This window comes from Populus trichocarpa, chromosome 16 (assembly GCF_000002775.5).
Source record: "Populus trichocarpa isolate Nisqually-1 chromosome 16, P.trichocarpa_v4.1, whole genome shotgun sequence".
Classification (NCBI taxonomy): domain Eukaryota; kingdom Viridiplantae; phylum Streptophyta; class Magnoliopsida; order Malpighiales; family Salicaceae; genus Populus; species Populus trichocarpa.
Window position 1 is genome coordinate 11,669,223 of NC_037300.2, and position 10,964 is coordinate 11,680,186.

A 10,964-nucleotide genomic window follows, 5' to 3' on the forward strand; every position below is an offset into this window, starting at 1 on the left:
ATGTAATAAAATTCTTCTTTCTATTAATAAAATCTATATTTTTCCCATGCTTGCATCTTGTTACTTGAGTTACTATGTTATGATTGTGTTGTCAGGTTTTTTTACCCTTTTTTTTTGTGCGAACAATCATATGGGTTTGAATAGTTTTAAAGGATGGCACAACTGTATTTAGAATAATTCTTAAGTTGCCTATGTGTTTTTGTGGATAAAGGATTAGATCATAACGTCGTTCAAAAGATTTTTTTTTTCAATTATATTTTCTTGCGTGACTTTACTCAAAACGAGTTTCAAGTTGCCTACGTACCTTTATGAATAAAAGATCAAGTTATAATGTTGTTCAATTTTTTTCTTTGTTTTTCTTATGCAGTTCGCAGTTTTACCTCATGTGGACCAGAAATTATATCAGATTTCAAGTATAATATCTTTTTAAGAATTGCTATTGATAGGCCCAATCCTCAATCTATTCTTATTGATGATTTTGTAAGCTTCATTTGTGTAGACTTCTTGAACCACATAAGGACCATCCCATTTGGAGAAGAACTTGTTGCCTATGTGTTTTGACATGATTTTTAGGCATCGTAATACCATGACAACATCTCCTACTTGGAATAAGCACGGTTACACCTTCTTGTTGAAAGCTCTGCAAATTCGAGCTTGATAATATTTTAATCGTTGTTCTGCTTCAAGATGCTTTTAATCTAAAGTTTCAAGTTCTTTTAGGCATAGACGAACATTATCTTAGAAATGAAATTTGAGAGTCCTTCTTGGATCACAATTCTTAGAGATGAAATTTGACATTATAGTGGAAGAACAACTTCAACCCTTTATACTAAGGAATATGGAGTAGTTTGAGTTGGCGTTCAGAATGTAGTACGACAAGCCCATAACACTTCTCCAATTATATCATGCTAGTCCTTTTTTGAGCGATTCACCACCTTTTTTTAGAATATTGCATAAGGTCTTGTTAAAAGCTTATGTCAAGCCATTAATCAAAGCATTGTACATAAAAGAGTTATGTTGTTTGAAACCAAACTATGCACACAACTTGTTCATTGTTGTATTGTAGAACTCTTTTCCATTATCAGTTATGATATATCTCGTTACCCTATAATGATAGATGATATTTGTTTGAATGAAGTTTACAATTATCTCTTTCTTGACCTCTTTTAATGTTGCAACTTCTGCCCACTTTGAGAAGTAATTTGTTGCAACCAATATGTAAAGATGCCCCCCAAATCTTTTTAGCGATGGCTTTACCACATCAAGTCCTAAGCATCAAAGGGTCAAGAAGCAATTGTCGGGTGTAAAGGCTCAGGTGGCTGGTAGATCAAACTAGCATGCAATTGACAACTTTAGCATTTTCTAGCATAGTTTATGCATTCTTTCACCATTGTAGGCCAGTAATACCTTTTTTTTTTAATTTGAAAGTGCAGTTTAGGACCTGATTAGTATGCTTCATAAATACCTGAGTGTGTTTCTTCTAGTGCTTTTGTAACTTTTTCTTCTTTGAGACAACATAAAAGGACTCTATCAAAAGAGTGTCGCTAAAGAGTGCCTTGAAAGTATATGAAGTGAGAAGCTCTTTGCCTTATCTCTGTCATATAGCATAGGTTTTTCGATAGTTTACCATGTCTTAAATAGTGGAAAAACAGCTAGCACCAGTCTTCTTTTTCTATCTTATAGATAGAAATTGCACTCACTTGTTTTTTCTTTTCTATGTCATGAGTCATCGGTGGAATGACCCATCTTTGACATAAAAGGACTTTTATTTCCTCATTACATGATGCTAATGTTGACGTCAGATTTGTTAAGGCATCGGTTTTCTTATTCTCTTTTCATGGTACATGTTCTAAAGTGACACAATCAAGTAATGTCATTAGTTTTAATGCATACTTGTGATATGGGATATTCTGGCTTCTTGACTTCATAAAGTGAGAGGAGTTATCTAATAACTAATTGAGAATCCCTAAAAACTTTAAGGTGAGACATCTTTATATTCACCACCATTTCCAACCCAAGAATTAAAGTATGATATTCAGCCATCTTATTGGAACAAGGTAAGTGAAAAGGAGAAAAACAAGACCTCTCCTTCTGGTGTGATGAATATTACCCTAGCTTTGGCTTTATTTTGTCATGCTGCACCATCAAAGAATACTTTTCATGGTTCTAACATTTCAATAAACAAAATATTCTCATCAGGCAAGTCTTCAGAGAACTTTCATTCATCGAGAATTGGATGATTAACGAGAAAATCAACTAGTGCTTGCCTCTTGATCGCCTTTTGTGAGACGTAGATAATTTCAAATTCTTGAAGCAATAAAATTCATTTTGCCAATTTTCCTGATAGTACTAGCCTTGAGATGATATACTTGAAAGGGTCAGCTCGAGAGATTAGTCATACTGAATGTGTTTGAAGGTAATGCCTTAACTTTTTTTTATCGCAAACATTATTGCTAGACATGTCTTCTCTATCGGAGAATAATTCAGTTCAACCCCATTTAACGTTTGACTAAGATATTAGAGAGCACTTTCCTTACCTTCATCATTTTGTTATGATAATAACACTTCCAAGGAACATATATGAGCCGCAATATAGAGGATAAATAGGCGTCTTGGTATCGATGCTTGTAAAACAGGTGGATTCAACTACTTTTTAATCTTGTTGAACGAATTAGTACAAGTTTCGTCTTAATAAAATGTTGTATCCTTCTTCATCAAGTGGGTGAATGGTTGACATCAACCCGCTAAGTTAGAAATGAATCTCCGTATATAGACTCCTTGGAGACTTTTCAACTCGTGGATGTTTTTTGGCTCCAACATTCTCTCAATCTCAATTCCTTGATATCGAACTATAAATCCTAGGAATTTGCCCGAGGACACACCAAATGCATATTTTAGTGGGTTTATTTTTAGTTAGAATCAACATAACCGTTCAAATACCAAACAAAGTTTTTGCAAATGATTTTCCTTTTCTTTTGATTTCACCACGAGGTCATCAATGTAGCATTCAACCTGTTAGTGAAGCATATCATCAAAAATCTTCTGCATCGCCCTTTGATAAGTGGCACATGTGTTCTTTAAGCCAAAAGGTATGACTTCATGGCAATATATCCCTTTAAGAGTTTGAAATGCTATCTTCTCCTCATATGTGGGAACCATTCAAATTTGATTATAGCCAGATAAACCATCTATGAAGGTTAATCTCTCATGGCTTATGGTACCGTCGATCATGATCTTGGTAATTGGAAATGAAAAGTCATATTTAGGACAAACATTGTTAAGGTCTCGAAAATCCACTCAAACACGGATTTTTCCATTCTTCTTTTTACCGGCACGATATTTGAAATCCATGTAGGATATTTAACCTCACGAATGAAACCTGCTTGGATAAATTTGCTGACTTAGCCTCAATTTGTGAGATGAGTACAGGATAAAAGTGGCGTTGGGATTGTTTTACAAGTTTTGTCCTATTTTTTACTACTAATTGATGGACAACAACTTTTGGGTCTAAACCTGGCATTTCATCATAGGATAAGCGAAGATATCTCGACACTCTATCAAAAGTTCCATGTAATTCATTTCCTCTTCAGGTGATATGTTTGCATTGATAAAAGTTGGGCGCAGGTTTTCAACAGTGCCTAAGTTAATCTCTTTAAGCTCATCCATTGTTGGCTTATTTTCTGATTTAAAGGTGGGCAGAGCCTCCTCAACATCTTTTTTAATGATAAGCTCATCATTATCATCTTCTTCAATAGTGATGTGATTTAAAGTGAGATATATTATTTCATCTTCTTTCTCTTTATTAGAGGGGTTTGTGATCATTATTGTATATTTTTTCCCTTTCCATATCGCCTCAGCACTCACCACCCATTTGCATTGTCTCTTCATACGTAAAGGTATTTGGCTACAAGAATCCTTTGAACCCTCCATCAAATTTGGTTGATAATCGAGTATATGTTTGTCATCTTTTAACTTGGATTATCCAAGTCTTGTGAAGACTGATGTACATTTTAGTGCTCTTCCATTCTTTTAGGTTTTAATCCTAACAAAAACAGAAGCATGAGTTGTAGTCACACCAAGATGATGTTAAACTAAATCTTCAAGAGGTGTAGGCTGACTTTGTTGTTTGTCCTTCACTTCTTCCAAACTTATATATCACAAGGCTTCTTTACTAATCTGAAAATGAAGCGATGTGGAAGACTCGTATCCAAGACTAACCCTTAAAGTTTTGCTAGAAGTTTTCTTCTCCCTCTAAACCTTCCTAGTCTTTACAAAAACTTGTTTACCTTCGAGTTGAGTCATATTGCTATCTTTTGCTAACTTATTGATGTCCTCATGACTATAACCAGCCCTGGCTAAAAGCTTACAAGCATTGGGATCAAAGTTGTTCGCCTGTTTATTAAGGAGTCTTTCAAGATTTGGAACCACCAACTTAGTCTGATGAACAAACCCTTTTAATAAAGGTTTTAAAACATTATTCAATGCGAGATTAGTAGATGGTAAGGTAAAGTTTTCAAGCCCCTTGTTGATCTTCTCTTCATCTTTAGTAAAATAAAATTGACCCACTTTTCTTGCTGATACTAGGATATATTATAGTACCATGATTTTACGTGATACCTTATCATTTACAAAGTTTTCTACTACCTTTTCTTTTCCTTTATTCTTTATTGGATAACTCACTCATTCATTTGCAAATGACTTATGCCCTTTTGAGCTTTTTGAGTCAACTTTTTCCTTTCTTGGATGGTTAGGTGGGGATCATAGTTCTTTCATCACAGTTGACTTAAAATAAAACTTTGCATCGGTAAATTGGGTTTCAGCTATAGTAAAGAGAATGTGTTTGTCATTATCTTTCCCACTTGTCCATCTTAACACTACCTAATACATTGGTGGAGCGTTAAGGAGACGATGCCATTTTCATGTATTCATGGTCGTCTAAGTAGCATGTTGTAATGACATGGAAAAATACATTGGATTCCATTCTTCCATATATATCACAAGTTTTATCTTTCCCATTGTGTTTTACCCTCATTGATTAAAGCCTTGAATCATCAGATGACTTGGGAAGAGTTCATCTATAGGAATCTCGAGCTCTTTCATGGTCTTAATAGGTAATATATTGACAGTCGAACCATCATCCACCAAGATACAATTCACCATCTTTTCATCGACATATCCTTTAATAAAAAGAGGTCTACTATGGAGTTTTGATCCAAGCAACAGGTCTTCATCATTGAAGGATATCTTTGTGGTGCATACATTGTGAGGCAAGTTTGAAAAGTCATCATGACTTTCCGTCATGACCTTTTTAGTAGGAGTTTTCTCTTCATCAACATGATAGCAAGCAACAAATACATTTTCCATCCTTCTCATCTCACTTAGCATGTACTCATTCAGTGTAACGGGCTTTCTTAAGGTTTGAGCTGGAAAAACCTCCTCTCTAACTGGTATGGATTTTCATCGAATATTTCAGCGTATCAGCTCATTAATTAGCTTCCTCACCATCGAGATTCTCATTATAGATGGCTTTGTCATCTGCATATGCTTATTTCATCCTTTTCCACACATGATTAAAGTCCATCCTTTGTCATCGTTATTTTTAGATGAATCAAGCTTCAAGTTGTTAACTTAAGGTGCAAGGATTATGTATAAAGTTTGACTTGATGATATGGTGAAGGTCGTAGGCAAAATGATGCCAAATTTTATAGGTTCAAAGAAGCCAAAACTTATTGTAGGGGACGAATAGTGTGGACACAAATTGATCATGGTTGTGATATTAAAGGTTGTTATTTCATCATTGAAAACGATATCCCTAATCTCATGTAGCCTCATGATCTTGTCTTTCAACACAAAACACTTCTCTACGGGATGGTTAATCAAGTGATGGTATTTGCAATAGTTCAAATTGTCCATTTGCTTTGCTTCTTTGGGATGCTTCACCTCTGGAAATTCAATGAGATTTGCCTCGAGCAGATCATCCTAGATATGTCTAATTCAAGGAATGGATACACTTTTTCTTGTCGCTCTTTTAAGGATGGCTTTTTTCTTTCACCCTTTCAAAAGTAGCCGGTGTTGCAAGATCATTCCTTTTAACTCTAATTGGTACCTTTATGGCAGCAGAGTTAACTACTAAAGATTGTTTTCCCTTGACCTTTAGAGCACTCTTTCTGAATCTATGACCTTCAGGCTTATTTCTCTTGGGCCCTTGTATATGCAATAATGAGCTTTCAGCTGCCGCAATGCTAAATTCTATGTCGTGTGCTCGAGTAGCCAATTCTTCAAAAGACTTTGGTTTGATGCCTTGTAAAATATAGCAAAGTCCTCAATGCATCCCTTGAATACACATGGCTAGCGCAGAAGTTTTGGTGAGTTAATCTCTATAGTTGAGGCTAAAGTTTCTCCATCGATGAATGTAGTCGATGACAGGCTCTTCCTTCTACTAACGTGCATTGGTGAGTTCAATCATGCTAACCATACAACGAGTGTTGTAGAAGCAGTTAAAAAACTCGCGTTCCAATTGCTCCCAACTATCAATTGAGCCAGACTCTAAGTTAGTGTACCGGTCAAATGCATTACCTTTCAAGGAATGAACGAACGAGCTGTTTGACCATGAGATCACTATTAGTTCCGACATTGTTGCAAGTCTCCACAAAGTGAGCTATATGTTGCCTAGAATTTCCTTTGCCATCGAATTGTTGAAACTTTGGTGGTTGATAACTTAGAGACATCTTTAATAGGTCGATTCTTTGGGTGCATGGCTTCGCATAAGAATACAAAAGTTGAATTGAGCTTTCTATTTGGTCCGTGATGACTTTCTTAATGAGTTTTTTCAGTTGATTCGTGGTGAAGGAGACATCCGTAATAATGCATATATTCCTTACAGCTCCAATTGTAGAATCCTTAATGACATCTAATTGATCTACTTGAAAAGCCTTGGTAGCCGAGCTTTGGCCTCCTTCGTTTATGCTCTCAAGTTTGTTCATCAACTTTGTTATCTCATAGTCTTTTGCCTTGAATGAAGTCAAAAGCCCTTCAACGAGTTTTGTCAAGTTAGCCATTTGATCCTCTAAAGATGTATTTTGGAATTAATATATTTTGGCTAAATTTTTATTTTTCTCATTATTCATTTAAATTCTTGTGAATGTTTAAAAAAAATTAATATCAAGTTGATGAAATTACAAATGAATAAATAACAAAATAAAAGAAAAAAACCCACTTGTTGGCAAATTTAAAGAAAATATTTTTTGAGGGTGAAAATAATAATAAAAAGTTGAAGATTAAATAAACATTGCATTAGAGTAATTTGATGTCGGTATACATACTTAAAAAATAAAAAAAGCAAATATACTCTAAAGTTATTTTATAGTAATTAATCACAATAGCGATTGTCAAATTTTATTGTTATAGCAATATTTTATATATAAAAAAAAACAATAGAGAAATTAAATCATGGATTTTCTTTTATGCCGCCTTTTGGAGAGATTAATTTTCTGAAGCCTTTTCCTTCTTAGTTGCAACACGGCCGTCTGTTCCTGCAAGGATAGCGTACTTGTCCTTCCTAGTCAAATTAGTGCACTCAAATCCAAGTGTCCCAGCCAGCACCCTTTGTATGTAATTTGCAACTTCAATGGATGATTTGCCTCCTTTGCAAGTAAGCTCTGTGGGCAGCTGATTCAAGAAGGTGATCTCATATGTTGGCATTGGATTCATGAACACAAAATAAGGGTCCAACAGTTTGTGCCCTCGAACCGTCGTGCCATTGAAGACAGATTGTTTTGTATTGATAGCGACTGGCACAATCCTATCTGTAAGTTCTGCAAAAAGAGCACTAAATCTCAAGAGAAATGGCTCTCTACAAGTGGTTCCTTCCGGGCAAATTACCAAGTCACCTTCTTCAAGTAGACGCTTTATATTTGCAGCATCTCTGTCTCTCTCCCTTGATAAAGCAACAGCCTTGATAGGTGAAATAATCTCAGTGAACTTGCTTATGCTGTATGTGACACAGCTAATTTTTCTTCTTAGGGCGACAGCAGTGACAACAGGGTCTAAGACAGTACGGTGATTGCAAACAAAGAGGACTCCACTTTGGCCTTTTCTTGGAGGGGGTGGAGGATTACCCTTAACAACTACTCTAATTCCTAGCAGCTTATAATTGTACCAGGCAATTCTCTCAGGCAAAGGGATGTTAAGGTAGACCCTAAGGACGGAGAGAATAATACCAATTGGCATCCATAAGAACGTCAGAAGGGCAACCAAGGGAGTAGGTCTTTGAACCAGCCGGCCCTCATGGAATATGACAGGGCTTAGAAGCTTGTTTCTTGGTAGTGGCTCGCACTTGGATCTTGGCACAATATATCCTTCCTGCAGTATAATTTAACAAAAAAATCATGTCAGAAATTGATCGTAATTTGTCCTTCTGCTTCAGTTGTAGAAAATTAATTATTCAGCCTATTGAACTATTTTCAGCAATGTTTCACATGCATGTTTGCATCAAATCTGTTTGCTAATTAATTGATCAAACTAATGAAAGCGAAGGTAATTAATCAAGATCAATTAAAGGAATGGGGATCCACTTGTGTTGTTGAAATAACTGAACTTTATCTATCTCTGAAAACGACAGGGGACTAGATTAAAAAAATATTTCGACATACAAGGGGACTACATCACCCACTGGACCACCCGACCAGTTCATACTATTACGACATAATTAGCTTTCAATTCCTGTATTGTTTGTTAGGAAATGGCTCCACAAACGGAGCAATAAATTATTACATGAATCTAGTACCAGATCAATTATATTATCAGGATCTACTGCAACAACAGTACTTTGTGGCCAGTATCAACTAGCTAGATCCGTGTACATAACCAATTTTGTAGAGTGGAAATGCTCCATATAATCACGAACGAAGTGCTAACAGAATTCAAAGATGAGAAAATATTGCTAGAGCTATACTTTGGTCATCATAGTTCTTACATGATGTGCATGGATTACAATTTGACTTGATTAGAAGAGTGGTTTTGGACATGAAGAATGAATGGCGTGGATATTTGTTGTGATAGTATATGCTATAAATGTTTTTCGTGCTTCATAATTAGGTATTTGAAATTTATCAGATAAGGGCAGGAAAAAAAAAAGGAGGAAAAGCAATAAGATTACGGGCTAAGAATAGAAGCCGTTAGCAAAGTGTTCTCTACACACTGATGGTCCTGTACCAGTAGTAAATTATTAGAATAAAAGCTCTCCTAAAATCTGATGGACAGAGAAACATAGAAAGAGATTCATGAACAAAATAATGCTTCCATAAACTTTCTTACCAAACCAACAATAAATATTAAAGATATATTGACAGTTGGACTATACTGTACATATAGAGCTAGAAACAGCTCACACAGCGCTCAAAATTGTTGTCAAAATTGAATAGCATCATGCTAAAAGGTGTATGCATTGAGGGCATTTGTGCATCAAGTTGTGTTCAAATCTATGCTTAACGCAACCGATTCAATTTAGACCGAATATATTACATGCATTTAACAGCTGGTCTAAATTGAACATTTAGATATTGAATCTTTGAGAATGCAATTTGACATATTTTAACGAAGACAATATAGAGTAATTTACTGAAAAAGAAAGAGGGGCTAAGTAAAGAGTAGTTAAATAATTTTACAGTTTAATTAATTCTGAGATCTTACCTTGCAGATGGACATGAAGTCATGGTCAGTTTCGCGGTCTCCCAGGCCTAAATCAGGCAAACTTGTACCAAACTCCTTTAAGAGAGCATTCCTCTTATGATCTCCAACAAGAACTCCAGGTTTCTTCACAAACCCAGTTGCCCTTCCAGATTTTGTAGCCTGTATTTCAGTGCCAAGAACCTTGTCAGCACCTAAAAAGTTCTTGGCAAATGGCTCCACCATAATCCTAGGATTTGCTGTAACAATGTATCTCTTTCCAAAAGAATTGAACACCCTCCAAGTTTCTGGATGGACATCATCAGCATAAAACTTTGGCAAGACAGACCTTGAAACAAGCTCAATGTCTCTTATTTTAAGTCCAGCGAAGGCAATGAAGATGAAGGTCTTGATTGCCATTTCCTCTGATATAATTAAGTACGTAAAGTACACAAATGGGACTGATGATAAAAGAATTAGTCCTCTCAGGAGACTCCCAGCTTCAATAGCAACAAGCAAGAAGTAAGGAAAAGCACTTCTTGATACAAGAAGTGTTCCATCTAGGTCTGCAGCCACGGTCTGATTCGATCGCCCCTCTGTGCTACATTTTGCTATTGGTTCAAAATGGCGATGAGCCCCCATGACCATCACAGAGGGGGATAGAGAGGGAGAGGGAGAGGGATAGATAGTGTTTATTTTGAGAGTTCTTAGGAAGTGTGAGTTATGTTGTGTTAAGAAGAGAGAGGAGAAGGGTTTATAAAAGAAGAGAAGAAAAAGATTGCATGGACAGGAAGTTAAATGTTTGAGCAAGGAGCATGAAGATAATATGTGGTTGAGACTCGAGAGACTACACTTGACATTTCGTTTTTTTCCCCTCAAAAAATAAAAAAATTATTTTAGGTAGGGATTAAGGGTTGTAAGTCAATTTTTTGACGTATAAATTAGGGCAGTTGTGAGGAGGGGTCTCTGAGTAGTTGGCAGTCGATAACACCACCCACAGGACATTCAATTAGCCTACTTTTTAGTTTTTGGACGCCGGCCATATGCCTCCTTATTAAAGCTCAGCTTCCTTTCTCTTTGATTTGGCTAAGCTTAATCCTTTTTTACACAACTAGTCGCAGCAAATTTCAATGGCTTGCAGCAGTGCACTTAGCTAGCTAACATAATTTCTTACCTAATATAGAGATTCAATAAATAAATTCAAGAGATGAGTGGCACAAACGGATCGACCCCTTGTAGCCTAGATCTTTTCCAGAGTGAACGATAAAAGGAGATTAGGGTGGGAAAAAAAAAAAAAA

The 10,964-nt window shown here is 35.9% G+C and overlaps 1 protein-coding gene across 1 annotated transcript; it reads right to left on the bottom strand.

Moving 5' to 3' along the window:
- Positions 1-7,270: 7,270 nt before the first annotated feature.
- On the bottom strand, positions 7,271-10,447 carry LOC112324466 (glycerol-3-phosphate 2-O-acyltransferase 6). Its single transcript, XM_024587225.2, has 2 exons — positions 9,691-10,447; positions 7,271-8,361 (listed from the first exon to the last, which is right to left on the bottom strand). Exons 1-2 carry the CDS (start codon positions 10,312-10,314, stop codon positions 7,483-7,485), a joined length of 1,503 nt encoding a protein of 500 aa, XP_024442993.1. The 5' UTR covers positions 10,315-10,447; the 3' UTR covers positions 7,271-7,482.
- Between the last annotated feature and the right edge of the window lie 517 nt (positions 10,448-10,964).